At 43.2% G+C, this 19706-nt stretch overlaps 1 protein-coding gene across 3 annotated transcripts in view; it reads right to left on the reverse strand.

Moving 5' to 3' along the window:
- The window catches only part of LOC112216778 (GRAM domain-containing protein 4-like), a 66102-nt gene extending 56359 nt beyond the window's left edge, over positions 1-9743 (reverse strand). For 2 of the 3 annotated variants that reach the window (XM_042300056.1, XM_042300055.1), the window contains exons 1-2: positions 9334-9549; positions 4047-4263 (exon numbers count right to left, since the gene is read on the reverse strand). In XM_042300056.1, the coding sequence (XP_042155990.1) occupies positions 4047-4263; positions 9334-9362 (246 nt within the window). In that variant the 5' untranslated portion in view covers positions 9363-9549. Of the gene's footprint in view, positions 1-4046; positions 4264-9333; positions 9550-9581 lie in introns of those variants that run through there. The other variant, XM_042300057.1, reaches the window with a different exon arrangement.
- Positions 9744-19706: the final 9963 nt, after the last annotated feature.

Raw genomic sequence — 19706 nt, forward strand, 5'->3', positions numbered from 1 at the left:
CAACTCCATTGGAAGCTGCCACACACACACACACACATCTGTAGTAACATTAAAACAGGAGATATTAAAGACAGGTCATAGACATACAGTGCATTTGGAAAGTATTCAGACCCCTTTACTTTTTCCACATTTTGTTACGTTACAGCCCTATTCTAAAATGGATTATATAAAATCCTCATCTCCACACACACACACACACACACACACACACACACCCATAATAACAAAACAAAAACAGGTTGACATTTTAACAAATATATAAAACAGAAATATCTTAATTACATAAGTATTCAGGCCCTTTGCTATGAGACTCGAAATTGAGCTCAGGTGCATCCTGTTTCCATTGATCATCCTTGAGATGTTTCTACAACTTGATTGGAGTTCACCTGTGGTAAATTCAATTGATTAGACATGATTTGGAAAGGCATGCACCTGTCTATATAAGGTCGACGGTGCATGTCAGTGCATGCCAGAGCAAAAACCCAAGCCATGAGGTCGAATTGTCCGTAGAGCGCGGAGACAGGATTGTGTCGAGGCACAGACCTGGGGAAGGGTACTAAAACATTTCTGCAACATTGAAGGTCCCCAAGAACACAGTTGCCCCCATCATTCTTAAAATGGAAGAAGTTTGGAACCCCCAAGACTCTTCCTAGAGCTGGCCGCCTAGCCAAACTGGTTCAACAGGACAACGACCCTAAGCACACAGCCAAGACAACACAGGAGTGGCTTCGGGACAAGTCTCTAAATGTCCGAGTGGCCCAGCCAGAGCCCGGACTTGAACCTGATCAAACATCTCAGGAGACCTGAAAATAGCTGTGCAGCTCCCCAGCCAACCTGAGAGAGAGAGAATAAAGGGGGAAACTCCAAATACAGGTGTGCCAAACTTGTAGCGTCATACACAAAAAGATGAGGCTATAGTCACTGCCAAAGGTGCTTTAACAAAGTACTGAGTAAAGGGTTTGAATACTTACGGAAATGTAATATTTCAGTAGTTTAAAAATAAAAAAAATTGGCAAACATTTCTACAAACCTGTTTTTGATTTGTCATGGGGAATTGTGTGTAGATAAGGGGGAAATAACTATTTAACATTTTAGAATAAGGCTGTAAAGTAACAAAATGTGGAAAAATTCAAGGGGGTCTGAATACTTTCCAAATGCACTGTATAGTCAGTGTCCAGATTTCAGTTTACATTTAATCTTTCTGAACAGTAGGCAACAGTTCCCTTGACATGCCATAGGCCTATTTGAAGTCCTGGTCTTGTGACTGGCGAATTTGCATAGCTCCTCAAACAACATAGGCACTGATCATTCTCTATTACCATCATCAAATCTTTACCAAACATCACATTTCTGGCCCTCCCTTCTCTTTTATTTTTAACTCTCCATTTTGTAGCTTCTCTCTTGTTGAATTAAACACGCAGACATTGTCCTTTTAACCTCAGTGGATCCAAGTTAACTTTTTCTGCCCATTTGGAAATTGGTGTGTAGGCTATTTGTCATGCGTCAAGTCAGGCATACACACTAATTTAAAAAAAATGTAAACTATGAAAGAAAAACCTAATGTCAATTATAGATATAAATGGCATAAGAATGATACATTTGTATTTTTATGTATTCAGTTTATTCAACCCGACCGCCCACCTGCCCTTCATCCACACAATATTCTCTGCCTTGTGGATATAACCGTGGGAACTGCAGGTTGAGTCATCCTGCACATCACTAACTGACACACACAATATTTCATGACCCTAAACTAGAGGTTGACCGGTCATGATTTTTCAACGCCGATACAGATTGGAGGACAAAAAAAGCCGATACCGATTAAAAATCGGCAGATTTTAAAAATGTATTTGTAATAATAACAATTACAACAATACTGAATGAAAACGTATTTTAACTTAATATAATTGATCAATAAAATCAATTTAGCCTCATAAATAATGAAACATGTTCAATTTGGTTGAAATAATGCAAAAACAAAGTGTTGGAGAAGAAAGTAAAAGTACAATATGTGTTATGTAAGAAAGCTAACGTTAAAGTTCCTTGCTCCTTGCTCAGAACATGAGAACATATGAAAGCTGGTGGTTCCTCTTAACATGGGTCTTCAACATTCCCAGGTAAGAAGTTATAGGTTGTAGTTATTATAGAACTATTTCTCTCTATACCATTTGTATTTCATATAACCTTTGACTATTGGATGTTCTTTAGTATTGCCAGTGTAACAGTATAGCTTCCGTCCCTCTCCTCACTCCTCCCTGGGCTCAAACCAGGAACACAACAACAACAGCCACCCTCGAAGCAGCGTTACCCATGCAGAGCAAGGGGAATAACTACTCCAAGTCTCAGAGCAAGTGACGTTTGAAACTATTAGCGCGCACCCCGCTAACTAGCTAGCCATTTCACATCACATCTTTACACCAGCCTCATCTCGGGAGTTGATAGGATTGAAGTCCTAAACAGCAGAGCTGCTGGCAAAACGCACAAAAGTGCTGTTTGAATGAATGCTTATGAGCCTGCTGGTGCCTACCATCGCTCAGTCAGCCTGCTCTATCAAATCATACTTAATTATAACACACAGAAATACGAGCCTTAGGTTATTAATATGGTCGAATCCGGAAACTATCATCTCGAAAACAAGACGTTTATTCTTTCAGTGAAATACGGAACCGTTCCATATTTTATCTAATGGGTGGCATTCAGAAGTCTAAATATTCCTGTTACATTGCACAACCTTCAATGTTATGTCATTATTACGTAAAATTCTGGCAAATTAGTTCGCAATGAGCCAGGCGGCCCAAACTGTTGCATATACCCTGACTCTGTGTGCAATGAACGCAAGAGAAGTGACAATTTCACCTGGTTAATATTGCCTGCTAACCTGGATTTCTTTTAGCTAAATATGCAGGTTTAAACATATATACTTCTGTGTATTGATTTTAAGAAAGGCATTGATGTTTATGGTTAGGTACACGTTGGAGCAACGACAGTCCTTTTTCACGAATGCGCACAACATCGATTATATGCAACGCGGGACACGCTAGATAAACTAGTAATATCATCAACCATGTGTAGTTATAACTAGTGATTATGATTGATTAGTGTTTAATGCTAGCTAGCAACTTACCTTGGCTTCTTACTGCATTCGCGTAACAGGTGGGCTCCTCGTGAGGCAGGTGGTTAGAGCGTTGGACTAGTTAGTCCTAAGGTTGCAAGATTGAGTCCCCGAGCTGACAAGGTAAAAATATGTTGTTCTGCCCCTGAACAAGACAGTTAACCCACCGTTCCTAGGCCATCATTGAAAATAAGAATGTGTTCTGAACTGACTTGAATGGTTAAATAAAAAGGTGTAAAAAAACACTTCTTTTTTTTTTAAATTGGCAAAATCAGAGTTTACCGGCCTTAATTAATCGGCCCCAATTAATCGACCAATCCGATTAATCGGTCGACTTCTACCCTAAATCCATCTGCCTTGTGGATATAACCGTGGGGACTGCAGGTTGAGTCAGCCTGCACATCACTAACTGACACACAATATACAGGTAACTGCCAAAATAAAGGAAACACCAACATAAAGTGTCTTAATAGGGCGTTGGGGCACCACGAGCCAAAAGAGCTTCAAATCGCCTTGGCATAGATTCTACAAGTGTCTGGAACTCTCTTGGAGAGATGCGACACCACTCTTGCACAAGAAATTCCATAGCTTTGTGTTTTGTTGATGCCGTTGATGCCGTGTGTTTTATCAAGCGCCGTTCCAAGAATCTGGTGACTGACACACACACCCTATGCTCCTTTGAGGCCTCTCAAAGTCAGAGCGCTTATTCTAGCCATGCCAGCCAAAATAATAGGCAATTTGCATACAGAACCCTAAGCTTGCGCGCGCACAGGTAAAAACATGGACGCTAGGAAACACTGACGTAGAGTTTTTCCAGACCAACTATGGCCCAGAGTTTTTCCTGGTCGGGTAACAGTGCAAGGAAAAACTTGTGGCCCTACTCACGGTCTCTCATTTGAGTCAAAGAACACAGCAAAGTGGAATGCATTCTTACAGGGTCTCCTAGTTCTTCCGTGTCTTGTGACTTGAGTGAAGGCCTCGTCCTCAGCAGGATGTCATCGCTACATTCATTGTCGGATCCGTTGGGGGACTCTGCTAGATCCAGGAAGTCGTCTCGCTTCTGACCTCTGAACCTGATTTTGTCCAGCCGCTTTAGCATGTTCAACACCCCTCTCTTCAGCGGCTTTACCTTAGCATGGTGTACAGCAATCCTGAAAAGACAAACAGACAAGGGTCAGAGGTTCCCCTTTGAAAAGCACTGAAAATGAAAGGGTGGGTTCGATAGCAAGACATTTCTTTGGACAAAAGTAGTTTCTTGTAAATAAGTACCTAAACACTACGGAACACAGATGCACAAGTTAAGACAATCGTTGAGTGTTGCCGATACAAGCGGTAAAAAAATACCCTATTCCCTTTACAGTGCCCTGCTCAAAAGTAGTGAGCTAGAAAAGGGAATTGAGTGCCATTTGGAACACAGCCATATAGATCTAGCGGTAGATCCATCGAAGGCCCATCAGTGGTTGAGTCGTCAGCCATCATCCAGGGCCACAGCCCTTCCTGCTTAGGAAATGATCACAACCCCAGAACGAGGCGTGGAGCGAGATGGAGACAAGATGTGATCACCCTCTCCCTTCAAACACTCCAAAACTATGACTTAATGACCTGATTCATGTGAATCCTTTTGACCTAGATCTACCCCCTCTGAGTATGTGTGTGTGTATATATATATATATATATATGGGCAGTGAAGCTAAAAAAAAAAATTTTTTTTAACATTTCATTTGGTTTTATAGCCTACTCCAGTATTTTAGATTTGAGATCAAATGTTCTGTATGAGGCAACAGTGCAGAATGTCACCTTTAACTTGAGGGATTTTCATACATATCCGTTTTACAATTTTCAAATAAAAGCACTTTATGCATCTAGTCCCCCCCCTCCCATTCAAAAGGTATCATAATAGCATACCCCTAAAACATGTTAATCTCTCACCATTACCAATAACAGGGGAGGTTAGCATTTAGGTCTAACTTTCTCACTCTGTATCTAGTCCCCCCCATTTGAAGTATTTGGACAAATAAACTAATAGTGTATTACATTAAATTTGACAGTATTTTGACCCATATTCCTAGCACGTAATGATTACATCAAGTGTGACTCTACAAACTTTTGGGTTGCATTTTCAGTTTGTTATGGTTGGGAATTGTCACTTTCAAGTCACTTTCATTGTAAACAAGAATAGAAGAAAACAAATAGGTCGGGGATCTAAGCGACCGCTTATGTCTGGAGCCGGCCCTGGAAAGGGGGTGGAAAGGGGCTAGCGGAAACTTTGTGGGTGACACAATAGCTCTCACACACACACACACCCCTCCCCTTAGAAACAGATCTGGCTTGATAACACCATGCAGCCCTCAAGGTTCTTGCTGTGTTGTTATAGGCCTACTGCATCTTTCTATCTACAGCCTTCACGTTTTCATTAGTTTGGAGCAGAAGCAGCACGTCTCAGAGTAACAGTGAGCTAGAGGAGCTGGAAAGCCTGGCGCCCATTAGATGAGAGAAAGAGAGGAGAGGAATTATACTCAATGTTTCTCTGACCACAACACTGACTCCGGTCTCTGTGTGGGCAGAGAAACCATCAGGACCGTCATACCTCTATCCCTTTCCTTCAGCTGAAAAAACAACAAAAAAACACTTCCACCCACATGTGAACAGAGAAAGAACGCGATACACACACACACACCTACCTGAAAGGCCTTGGCTCACTCACACTTCATTAAAATCCCACACAAACAAACCTAAATGTTGAGAGAGCATCTAATGATGCGAATGGCACCAATGACACATCTACACAGCCAAGGGATCCTTCACTCTAATGTAAAATGGTGAGCTTCAGAGCTCTGTGTCCTACAAGTGATGACACCATTAGACCAAAAAGGATGACACACATGGAGGCACAGGACTTCCTATAGGATAGTTCAGGCCAGTGGAATCTGATCTGGCTCTCAAGGTGGATGTCATCTAAGCTTGTTGTGTCCTCATGTGCATCTCTAGGAAGTCCTCTGCTCACCTCATTATACACCTCTATGTTCAGTGTGTCACTAAGCCCCAAGCAATGATGATCCAGGTAGAAGTTATCCCTAACCATAGATCTAGAATCAGATTACCATTGCCCTAATCCTAACCATGACCATTTAAGGAGTTGATTAACCTCTACCTTAGATCAGATATTGACCACAGAACTCAACACCATCAGCTTAGTGAAGCATTTGGACAGTTGCGGGAGCAAGGCGAGGTGGTACTATAGGGTAAAGCTGTAATGTTGTTCAGAGAAGAGTGAGTTCTTCAATGGGATATTCCCAGAGAGGTCTGAAGTACTGCTTAATCATACAATCAGTCAAACATATACACAGTTAGACGACACAGACTCAAGACACACACACCTCATAAATATTCAGGCACATTGACACACAGTACTCATGACTACACATCAGTCTATATACTCCTATGAGAGCCATTGCTACTGTATGCCAGCCATGAGTGCTGTCATGTCTCACGTCAATGAGCTTCCCACCTCTGATGTGGGTCTGCTGGAAAAGAGAAGGGGCCACAGAGAGACTTGGCTCTGCTATCCTCAATGCCAATTTTTTTTTTGATTGAGCACTTTCTGAGAAGAGAACAGCATTCTAGGAACTGGATAGTCACTGGCATTGTTAGCAGTGATGGAAGACCCTGGCATAGAAAATAGGACATTGTTGAATTCAACAGAGACATTAAATCAAACATGGTTAGGTTTAGGGTGAGGGATAGTAAAACAAATTGACAGACATTTCTGAGAATATTACCAACTAGAAACGCCCACCCGGAAACCCCCATTGGCAAGTGCTTTACACATCTCATACCCACCTGTAGGTGTTACATTTACTAGGCACAGTCACCTTACATAGGTTTAGTTTCACATGAAATACACGCAACCCCCTGTCAATGTCATTCCTGGTTGCAGACCCATTGAACCTGTAGTCTACATGTGATTGTTCATTCAGAGAGTGATTTCTGAATGAATGTCAGAGTTAGGCTATATGTTGAAACGTTTTAGTGAAGGAGTTGAGTGTTCGGTCATTTTTATTACAAATTTAGTGGAATAGGGACAACAACAAAAAACTATTTTCAACAATTAGAATTTATAAAATGACATTGGTATAGTTCTCGGGGGACACCAGAAAGCTAGTCATGCTTATTTCTCTCTCATCCAAGTTGCTGAGATTCTACTTGGTCTATGAGTCTCACTACACTTGGTCCAAGCTCACATATTTTACAACGGGAAGCTAGGCTAAATCAGGATGACAACACACTATAGGCCTAAACGACGAGATGAATAAGGAATTCACTTTATTACAGTCGGAATCAAGGCGGATGGCCATATTGCCTAAGTAGGCACACTGTAAATTGTTAGGTTGAAAGGAAGACTCATCATCACAATACAATGTTTGATTATGTGCTGTGATTGAGGCTATTCAGTCTATGATGGGTGATCAAATTATGACCCAAATATAAATTACAGTAGGCTACCGAGTCTAACTAGCCACAGCTGACCCCATTATTCCAGTCGCCATGTCAACTCTGCTAATAACTCTATTCAATGAACACATCATCGGTGAGGGACAGGCACTTCTAGGCCAAGATGTACTCTTAAGGAGCTTACCATTACTCCCTAAAAGAGTCAAAGCACCATATATATGTTATGTTCAAAGGTAGACAAGCTTTGGCAGCCAAAAACTAAGCATGAATCGGTTCTCAATTGCGATATGGTTCTAGAAACCTAAATTCGTTTACTGTCATGTCACATTAAAATCCTTTCACAAATGCAAAATCCACACTTAAGCATTGGCAGTTTGAAGCGACTCAAATCCTGTTTCTCTGCATATCCCATAAGAATCGGTTATTTTTCCTGCAATCTAAACAGCCAAAAAGCACATGGTGGTAGATATTTCAAGCCACATTTCAAAGCAAATTCGTAGGTGGTTTGAAGTCAAATACAAATCTGATTCCTGGCCATGGGACCTTTGTTTGAACGGTCAAATCGGATTAATTTACCCGTCTGGTTCTTAGACTGTTATTTGGCATTTCTTATTAGTTTCCAAACAAACGAGTGAATGTGCTAGAAGGCTAAACAGCTAGCTAGGTTGGTAACTAAGTTGCCCATCCAAAATGGACTTCGTTTTGAAAGTTGGATCATCTCGTCCTTTGAGGCTTTAAAAAAAAAAAGTATTCTTACTGGGAAACATCCATGGCAGGAGGCATTGTTTGTCACCATAGCTTACTACATCACTTCTGAAGGCTGAGCACACACTTATTATGACAACTAGCTGTTATTGTCAGCGGTCTGAACACACAAATCCAAATTAGGTCACTTGTCTCTTGCTGTTTGGATAGTCAGTATTCCAAAACTTATAGTGGAATTAAGGCCTTCACTGTGAACAAGGCTGTGTTGTGTACCGTTTTAACAACTTTTTCCACAGTTGCAGCTAACCGTATTTTTTTCAGTGACATGTTTCTTAGCGGCCTTCTGTTTACATACAGGTGTTTGGGAGCATGCCAGATAGCAAATTAGAACAGGTGTCTTCTATAAGCACACACAAACATGGATATATGTCCATGTGGGGACACTGACCCCCCAACCCTATAAAAAAAAGTATACATTTAACATTGTTCACAAATTATTTATTTCTGATATGAAAGATCCTTATGCTTCCAAAACCGTACGGCAAGCGAGGCATGTAATGTTCAGACCGAGCGTCTGGGGGTTTCTTAACAAACCTTCCCCGTACAGAAGACGCCTTGATCCAATGACTTGTGGAATGGAACTGAGACTTCTGCTCAAAAGGCTAAAAAGGTACTGGGAAGATATGAGCCTAAAAACACCGTGATCGACGGAGTATGAAGGACCAGTGTTGTGCTGCTTCGCGACTGTAACAAAGCGCGTAAGCAACAGTAGGTGTTGGCCCGCTGTGACATAATGTAACAAGTCCGTTAGGTTAGTCTCAGCTTCCCACCAGTCATTTTGTTTTACTCTATGGCGATGCAACGTTCATTTGTACTGGCCAATTCCTATTTCCCAATTAAATTGTAATCTTCGTAAATGAGACTACGCACAGTAGACCTTGCGCTCCATTAAATAATAATGAATTACCCAACTAAAAGCCAACATACACACCACACGTAAATACTTGAGCTTGGCTACTTTGCATGGACATTATTTATATTTAAAAAATATCAAGTTTTCTTACCCAGCCCGTAAATCGTAGCAAAGTTTCATTAACACTGAGAATTGCCTTTGAATGTATCCAGTAGCTTACACCTGCTCACAACCGCCAAGACACAAGCTGTTTATTGAGCCTCAGCCCCGCCATCACAATCCGCTCTTTTGTAAACCAGAGCAACGATTTACATCCCGCTGCAGCCTTGATTAGTTTTGTAGAAATGCCAACTCCCCCCCCCCTTAAGAGAGAATAGCATAGACTATCTCATTCAGTACCGTTTGAAACCAGTCTCTCTCGCTTGTTGATTTCATAGCTCTCTCACACAAGACCAGGACATTTCGTCATGTCAGCAGACGTCCTTTCTTAAAGGGGCCGCTTATGGAGTTTCAAAGTTATCAACAAGCCTGCCCTTGCTGTTGTTGTACCTCTCACTATGTGTTCGTCTGCTTTCATAATGCCCATCAGCATCCTCTGTTGGCTGACAGTATTTTAACGATGTAGGCCTACCAACAGTATTGCATGTGCACAGTTGACGTCATATATTATTGGGACAGTTCTCTCATGTAATACAGGTGATAATTAAATATTGCATACATACATACATACATTGAATTAATTTACATTTGCACATATATAAACATTATTTATATATAAACTGCAACAAAACCATTTTTAATGAAATAACCAAACAGTTGGCAAGTGTTTTTGGAATACAAACCTTTGCATGTGTCCACTCACATGAGCAAGGCAGAAATCTAAACATCCATCATCTACAGAAATGAGCTCCAAAACAATGTATAAGCCCGTTTGTCCTGTATTGCAGTTGTCGCAAAAACTAATGTAGACTAGTCAACATGCAATTGTCACCATACAATGAATGGTCTTCTCTATACTCTCCAGCAGCTGAAAGTAATGTGTTCTATTGTACAGGCTGATACTTAGAACCCTGTGTCTGTCTGTCTGTTGTCAGTCTGTTGTGAGACAAGGTCTGTGACTCAGTGATGAGACTGTTGATACACTTCATGGCCAAAAGTACACAACATGACCAAAAGTATGTGGACACCTGCTCGTCAAACATCTCATTCCAAAATCATGAGCATTAATATGGTGTTGATCCCCCTTTGCTGCTATAACAGCCTCCACTCTTTTGGGAAGGTTTTCCACTAGATGTTGGAATATTGCTGCGTGTGCTTGCTTCCATTCAGCCACAAGAGCATTAGTGAGGTCGGGCACTGATGTTGGGTGATTAGGCCTGGGTCGCAGTCTTGTTTCAATTCACCTCAAAGGTGTCCGATGGGGTTGAAGTCAGGGCTCTGTGCAGGTCAATCAAGTTCTTCCACAACGATCTCGACAAACCATTTCTGTATGGACCTTGCTGTGTGCACAGGGGCATTGTCATGCAGGAAACAGGAAAGGTCCTTCTCCAAACTGTTGCCACAAAGTTGGAAGCACAGAATGGTCTAGAATGTCATTGTATGCTTTAGCGTTAAGATTTCCCTTCACTGGAACTAAGGGGCCAAGCCCGAACCATGAAAAAGAGCCCCAGACCATTATTCCTCCTCACAACACTACAGTGGGCACTATGCATTGGGGTAGGTAGCATTCTCCTGGCATCCGCCAAACCCAGATTTGTCCAGATGGTGAAGTATAATTCATCACTTCAAAGATCGCGTTTCCACTGCTCCAGAGTCCGATGGTGGTGAGCTTTACCCCACTCCAGCCGACGCTTGGCATTGCGCATGGTGATCTTAGGCTTGTGTGCAGCTGCTCGGCCATGAACAGCATTTCATGAAGCTCCCGACTAACAGTTCTTGTGCTGACTCGGCAGTCCAGTTCGGTGAGCTTGTGTGGCCTACCACTTTGCGGCTGAGCCGCTGTTGCTCCTAGACGTTTCCACTTCACAGTAACATCACTTACAGTTGACCGGGGCAGCTCTAGCAGGACAGAAACTGACATCCTATGACGGTGCCACGTTGAAAGTCACTGAGCTCTTCAGTAAGGCCATTCTACTGCCAATGTTTGTCTATGGCGATTGCATGGCTGTGTGCTTGATTTTATACACCTGTCAGCAACGGTGAGGCTGAAATAGCCAAATTCACTAATTTGAAGGGTTGTCCACAAACACTATATATACAAAAGTATGTGGACACCCCTTCAGTAGGCATATAGACTTACACTGGGGCATGTTCAGCAGGATGCAATGTTTTGGAATGTTCAGATAGTAATATGCTACGTAGAACAAACATGCCTCTCTGACATGTATACTGAACAATAATATGAACTCAACATGCAAGAATTTAAATTATTTTTTTTCAATGAGTTACAGTTCATATAAGGAAATCAGTCAATGGAAATAAAAAAAATTAGGCCCTAATCTATGGATTTCACATGACTGGGCACCCACTCACCCACTGGGGAGCCAGACCCAGCCAATCAGAATTAGCTTTTCCCCACTAATGGGCTTTATTACAGAAATAAATACTCCTCAGTATTTCTTTCCCCAGCTGTCCGGGTGGCTGGTCTCAGACGATCCCGTAGGTGAAGAATCCAGATGTGGAGGTCCTGGGCTGGCATGGTTACACGTGGTCTGCGGTTGTGAGGCCGGTTGGACGTACTGCCAAATTCTCTAAACTCTATTGGAGGTGGCTTATGCTAGAGAAATTAACATTCAATTCTCTGGCAACAGTTTTGGTGGACATTCTTGCAGTCAGCATGCCAATTGCACGCTCCCTTAAAACTTGAGTCATCTGTAACATTGTGTTGTGTGACAAAACTGTACATTTTAGAGTGGCCTTTGCAAGGTGCACCTGTGTAATGATCATGCTGTTTAATAAGTTTCTTGTTATGCCACACCTGTCAGGTGGATGGATTATCTTGGCAAATGATAAATACTCAGTGACAGGGATGTACAGATTTGAGATAAATAAACTGTTTTGCGTATGGAACATTTCTGGGATCTTTTATTTCACACATGTAACATGGGACTTTTGTTCAGTGTTTTGGCCCAGTCCAAAACCAGCCTCCTTCTGTCGCTTGTCTGTCCTGTAAACCTAGATCTGAGAATGGAGGGCTAGGTGGAGCTGCTGTAATATTCATGATTTCATGATATGGCTTGCATCCATCTGATCCATTCAGACCAACAAAGTGTCTAGGAGAAGAGGGTTTGATTTTGGACTAGGCAGAAGTCTGGTCTCCCTCTCTCTCTCTTCCTACCCAATCTCTCTCTCTCCACTCTCTCTCTTTACTCTCTCTCCCTCTCTTTTAATGTCCTCCACGAGGTGATGCTCACTTAACAAACATGAAACAGATGGACTAAAATGTCACTGAGCTGTTCGTCATTGCACTGGATGAGCAAAGCAAGCACTGTTTTGCAATTCAAGCATCTTGCAGTAAAACCAATCAGATAAAATGCCAGGTCATCCTCTCACAACACTATCTTACATTGTTAAGTAATACAGCAGATTAAGAGGAACATTCAAATCAAGACTTAAAAACTTCAATCACCACTGTGCATATGCGTTGTGTTACGTAAGTCCACTGAGACCATATTTGAGGTAATTCAATGACCGTCTTACAATATTGTAACACATTTTATTTGACACAATATCGCAGCACTATGACATAAAATCCTGATCCCAAATTTCTCATTGGTCATGTAACAGTAGCAGGAGGTATGTTTTGTGGAAACTAAATTATTTTATACCATGGTTTTACAGTAAGTAATCCCTACTCTATTTCTGGCCTAAACACAACTCTCTCTCTCTCTTTTATTTATTTATTTATATATATACTGTATATATTATATATATATCAGAGCTGTGGGGCTGAGGCGCCCAAATCCTCCCTCCATGTTATTAAGAAAAGTCCTAATCCCAATTGAGCATTTTCTAGAGCATTCATTGCACATGTTGTCTTCTTACGCAATCACGACTAACACACTTTGAGTCAATTATAGAACAGCTTGGAGGGGTTGGTGCTTCTTTAATGATGTAAACACACAATTGTATGAGGGGAAATGAGATTAGACATTTTGTAAGAGATAGAAAGGAGATCAGATATGAATTGATATGCATGTCAATTGTAAAAAAAAATTAAAAAGTTGATTAATTGAATTTTAATTCACTTTCTGAAATTATGGACCTGGACGTAAAGTGACCCCAGCCGTTGATAATGATATTTGATATATCGATATCCTATTTCTATATCTGATGAGTTGACATTCATTTCACTTTTCACATTGTGAATTTTACAAAAATTCAAATGAGTTATGTGTTTCTTTTAGGATTATCTTGGGCTGACATTTTTGATAGACATGTAATTCTCTATCAGACAAGGTGAGAATTCCCTGTCAAGAAGAGAACGTACACAAGCTACTGGGGAATCCACGCCCGCCTACTTTTTCTTTCTCTTCTACCCCAGTAGCTGGATGCCGCTCTGGTTTGGTGGAAGTGTCGCCGCCATTATGGGTCTCTCCGCAGCCGACTAGCCGGTACTTTGCAGGGATCCCTACCCAAAAGGGTCTCCAAGATGGCGTAGCAGTTCAGACGTCTTTGTCTTGTCCTGTCCCGTGTGTATACATTTTTTCCTTCGTATATATTTTTAACCTCAGTTTCAACATACTCTCCTACAACCCGCCTCACCCAATGTGGTACGGATCTGCTATTTTCTATATTTTAGAACCGGAACACCAAACAGAAGCTAGCCAGCTAACTAGCTAGTAGTCAGTTAGCCACTGCTAGCGGTCATCAGCTAGCCTTAGCCCGGTCAAGTCCTGCCAGTCTGAACAGCGCGATTCAACCCAGAGCATATCGGACCGCTTTTTCTCCACATCTCCGGATTCCTACCGCAAGCTCTAAACCTTTTCACCTGGATCATCACAGCTGCTATCCGAGTGGCTACCCCCTGGCTAACATCTCTGTCCAGAAGCAAGCACCAGTGAGCCTGGAACTAGCCTCGTGCTAGGCCCATCTCACAGCTAGCTGAAGAGGTCCATCAGCCACTCCTTGGGCTACAATACATTTATATTTTGCCAATTGGCCTGGACCCCTTTTACTGCCGACACGGAGCCCCGCCGATCCATCACAACTGGTCTACCGACATAAACCGCCCGAGGGGTATCAACAGGCTCCTCTGTCGCGACGTCCCCTGAAGGCCCATACGCTAGCCTGCTATCAGCAGCCCGCTAGCTGTCTAGAGCATATCGGACTGTTAGCTGAAGAGGACCATCAGCCAATTTCTTGGGCTACAATACCTATTTTGCCAATTGGCCTGGACCCTTTTACTGCCTACACGGAGCCCTGCAGATCCAACACGACTGGTCTGCCGACGTAACCATCCGAGGGGGCTACAGCAGACTCTTCCGTCGCAACGTCCCCCAAAGACCCTTTCAGACAGCTGCTAGTCTGAATCGCCGTGTCTCCAGCTCTCCTAGCTACCCACTGGTCCCTATGATCACTTGGCTACGCGTGCCTCTCCTTAATGTCAATATGCCATGTTCATTGCTGTTTTGGTTAGTGATTGTTGTCTTATTTCACTGTAGAGCCACCAGCCCTGCTCAATATGCCTTAGCTAGCCCTTTGTTTCACCTCCCACACATGCGGTGTCCTCACCTGGTTTAATTGATGTCTCTAGAGACAAAACCTCTCTCATTGTCACTCAATGCCTAGGCTTACCTCCACTGTATTCACATCCCACCATACCATTGTCTGTACATTATGCCTTGAATCTATTCTTCCGTGCCCAGAAACCTGCTCCTTTTAATCTCTGTTCCCAACGCACTAGACGACCAGTTCTTATAGCCTTTAGCCGTACCCTTATCCTACTCCTCCTCTGTTCCTCTGGTGATGTAGAGGTTAATCCAGGCCCTGCAGTGCCTAGCTCCACTCTCATTCCCCAGGCACTGTCATTTGTTAACTTCTGTAACTGTAAAAGTCTTGGTTTCATGTATGTTAACATTAGAAGCCTCCTCCCTAAGTTTTTTTTTATTTTTAGAACTGCCAAAGGGGGAGGAGTTGCAATCTACTGCAGAGTTCTGTCTTACTTTCCAGGTCTGTGCCCAAACAATTTGAGCTTCTACTTTTAAAAATCCACCTTTCCAAAAACAAGTCTCTCACCGTTGCCGCTTGTTATAGACCACATTCTGCCCCCAGCTGTGCCCTGGACCCCATATGTGAATTGATTGCCCCCCATCTATCTTCAGAGCTCGTACTGTTAGGTGACCTAAACTAGGACATGCTTAACACCCCGGCCGGCCTACAATCTAAGCTAGATGCCCTCAATCTCACACAAATGTATCAATGAATCTACCAGGTCCAACTCTAAATCCGTAAACACGGGGACCTTCATAGATATCATTCTGACCAACCTGCCCTCTATATACACCTCTGCTGTCTTCAACCAGGATCTCAGCGATCACTGCCTTATTGCCTGCGTCCGTAATGGGTCTGCGGTCAAACGACCACCCCTCATCACTGTCAAACGCTCCCTAAAACACTTCAGCGAGCAGGCCTTTCTAATCGACCGGGCCCGGGTATCCTGGAAGGACATTGACCTCATTCCGTCAGTAGAAGATGCCTGGATATTCTTTAAAAGTGCTTTCCTCACCATCTTAAATAAGCATGCCCCATTCAAAAACATTTTTTAACCAAGAACAGATATAGCCCTCTCCAGACCTGACTGCCCTTGACCAGCACAAAAACATCCTGTGGCGTACTGCATTAGCATCGAATAGACTCCGCGATATGCAACTTTTCAGGGAAGTTTTTCAGGGAAGTTAGGAACCAATACACAGGCAGTTTTTCAAACAGAAATTTGCATCCTGTAGCATAAACTCCCAAAATATCTGGGACACTGTAAAGTCCATGGAGAATAAGAGCACTTCCTCCCAGCTGCCCACTGCACTGAGGCAAAATCTGGACCCCTACAAATCAGCTGGGCTAGACAATATGGACCCTCTCTTTCTAAAATTATCCGCCGCAATTGTTGCAACCCCTATTACTAGCCTATTCAACTCCCTTTTGTATCGTTTGAGATCCCCAAAGATTGGAAAACTACCGTGGTCTTCCCCCTCTTCAAAGGGGGAGACACTCTAGACCCAAACTGTTACAGACCTATATCTATCCTACCCTGCCTTTCTAAGGTCTTCGAAAGCCAAGTTAACAAACAGATCACAGACCATTTCGAATCCCACCGTACCTTTTCCGCTATGCAATCTGGGTCATGAGCTGGTCATGGGTGCACCTCAGCCATGTTCTAGGTCCTAAACGATATCATAACCGCCATTGATAAAAGACAATACTGTGCAGCCGTATTCATCGACCTGGCCAAGGCTTTCGACTCTGTCAATCACCACATTCTTATCGGCAGACTCAACAGCCTTGGTTTCTCAAATGACTGCCTTGCCTGGTTCACCAACTACTTCTCAAACAGAGTTCCGTGTGTAAAATCGGAGGGCCTGTTGTCTGGACCTCTGGCAGTCTCTATGGGGGTATCACAGGGTTCAATTCTCGGGCCAACTCTTTTCTCTGTATACATCAATGATGTCGCTCTTGCTGCTGGTGATTCTCTGATCCCTCTCTCCGCAGACGACACCATTCTGTATACTTCTGACCCTTCTTTGGACACTGTGTTAACTAACCTCCAGACGAGATTCAATGCCATACAACTCTCCTTCCATGGCCTCCAACTGCTCTTAAATGCAAGTAAAACTAAATGCATGCTCTTCAACCGATCGCAGCCCGCACCTGCCCTCCCGTCCAGCATCACTACTCTGGACGGTTCAGACTTAGACCATGTGGACAGTTACAAATACCTAGGTGTCTTGTTAGACTGTAAACTCTCCTTCCTGTAAACTCTCCTAGCCACTATTTCGCAAAAAAATAATCCTTCACTCATGCTGTCAAACATAGCCTCATAAAACGGACTATCCTACCGATCCTTGACTTTGGAGATGTCTGCCAACCCGGATGTTCTAGCTGTGTCTGAATCCTGGCTTAGGAAGACCACCAAAAATTCTGAAATTTTAATCCCAAACTACAACATTTTCAGACAAGATAGAACTGCCAAAGGGGGCGGTGTTGCAATCTACTGCAAAGATAGCCTGCAGAGTTCTGTCCTACTATCCAGGTCTGTACCCAAACCATTTGAACTTCTACTGTTAAAAATCCATCTCTCTAAAAACAAGTCTCTCACCGTTGCCGCCTGCTATAGACCACCCTCTGCCCCCAGCTGTGCTCTGGACACCATATGTGAACTGATTGCCCCCCATCTATCTTCAGAGCTCGTGCTGCTAGGCGACCTAAACTGGAACATGCTTAACACCCCAGCCATCCTACAATCTAAACTTGATGCCCTCAATCTCACACAAATGATCAATGAACCTACCAGGTACCTCCCCAAAGCCTTAAACATGGGCACCCTCATAGATATCATCCTAACCAACTTGCCCTCTAAATACACCTCTGCTGTCTTCAACCAAGATCTCAGCGATCACTGCCTCATTGCCTGAATCCGTAATGGGTCAGCGGTCAAACGACCTCCACTCATCACTGTCAATTGCTCCCTGAAACACTTCAGCGAGCAGGCCTTTCTAATCGACCTGGCCGGGGTATCCTGGAAGGATATTGATCTCATCCCGTCAGTAGAGGATGCCTGGATATTTAAAAAAAAATGCCTTCCTAACCATCTTAAATAAACATGCCCCATTCAAGAAATTTAGAACCACGAACAGATATAGCCCTTGGTTCTCCCCAGACCTGACTGCCCTTAACCAACACAAAAACATCCTATGGCGTTCTGCATTAGCATCGAACAGCCCCCGTGATATGCAGCTGTTCAGGGAAGCTAGAAACCATTATACACAGGCAGTTAGAAAAGCTAAGGCTAGCTTTTTCAAGCAGAAATTTGCTTCCTGCAACACTAACTCAAAAACGTTCTGGGACACTGTAAAGTCCATGGAGAATAAGAACACATCCTCCCAGCTGCCCACTGCACTGAAGATAGGAAACACTGTCACCACTGATAAATCCACCATAATTGAGAATTTCAATAAGCATTTTTCTACGGCTGGCCATGCTTTCCACCTGGCTACTCCTACCGCGGTCAACAGCACTGCACCCCCCACAGCAACTCGCCCAAGCCTTCCCCATTTCTCCTTCTCCCAAATCCGTTCAGCTGATGTTCTGAAAGAGCTGCAAAATCTGGACCCCTACAAATCAGCCGGGCTAGACAATCTGGACCCTTTCTTTCTAAAATTATCTGCCAAAATTGTTGCCACCCCTATTACTAGCCTGTTCAACCTCTCTTTCGTGTCGTCTGAGATTCCCAAAGATTGGAAAGCAGCTGCGGTCATCCCACTCTTCAAAGGGGGGGACACTCTTGACCCAAACTGCTACAGACCTATATCTATCCTACCATGCCTTTCTAAGGTCTTCGAAAGCCAAGTCAACAAACAGATTACCGACCATTTCGAATCTCACCATACCTTCTCTAATATGCAATCTGGTTTCAGAGCTGGTCATGGGTGCACCTCAGCCACGCTCAAGGTCCTAAATGATATCTTAACCGCCATCGATAAGAAACATTACTGTGCAGCCATATTCATTGATCTGGCCAAGGCTTTCGACTCTGTCAATCACCACATCCTCATCGGCAGACTCGACAGCCTTAGTTTCTCAAATGATTGCCTCGCCTGGTTCACCAACTACTTCTCTGATAGAGTTCAGTGTGTCAAATCAGAGGGTCTGCTGTCCGGACCTCTGGCAGTCTCTATGGGGGTGCCACAGGGTTCAATTCTTGGACCGACTCTCTTCTCTGTATACATCAATGAGGTCGCTCTTGCTGCTGGTGAGTCTCTGATCCACCTCTACGCAGACGACACCATTCTGTATACTTCTGGCCCTTCTTTGGACACTGTGTTAACAACCCTCCAGGCAAGCTTCAATGCCATACAACTCTCCTTCCGTGGCCTCCAATTGCTCTTAAATACAAGTAAAACTAAATGCATGCTTTTCAACCGATCGCTACCTGCACCTGCCCGCCTGTCCAACATCACTACTCTGGACGGCTCTGACTTAGAATATGTGGACAACTACAAATACTTAGGTGTCTGGTTAGACTGTAAACTCTCCTTCCAGACCCATATCAAACATCTCCAATCCAAAGTTAAATCTAGAATTGGCTTCCTATTTCGCAACAAAGCATCCTTCACTCATGCTGCCAAACATACCCTTGTAAAACTGACCATCCTACCAATCCTCGACTTTGGCGATGTCATTTACAAAATAGCCTCCAATACCCTACTCAACAAATTGGAGGCAGTCTATCACAGTGCAATCCGTTTTGTCACCAAAGCCCCATATTCTACCCACCATTGCGACCTGAACGCTCTCGTTGGCTGGCCC

This window comes from Oncorhynchus tshawytscha, linkage group LG17 (assembly GCF_018296145.1).
Source record: "Oncorhynchus tshawytscha isolate Ot180627B linkage group LG17, Otsh_v2.0, whole genome shotgun sequence".
NCBI classification, from domain to species: Eukaryota; Metazoa; Chordata; class Actinopteri; order Salmoniformes; family Salmonidae; genus Oncorhynchus; species Oncorhynchus tshawytscha.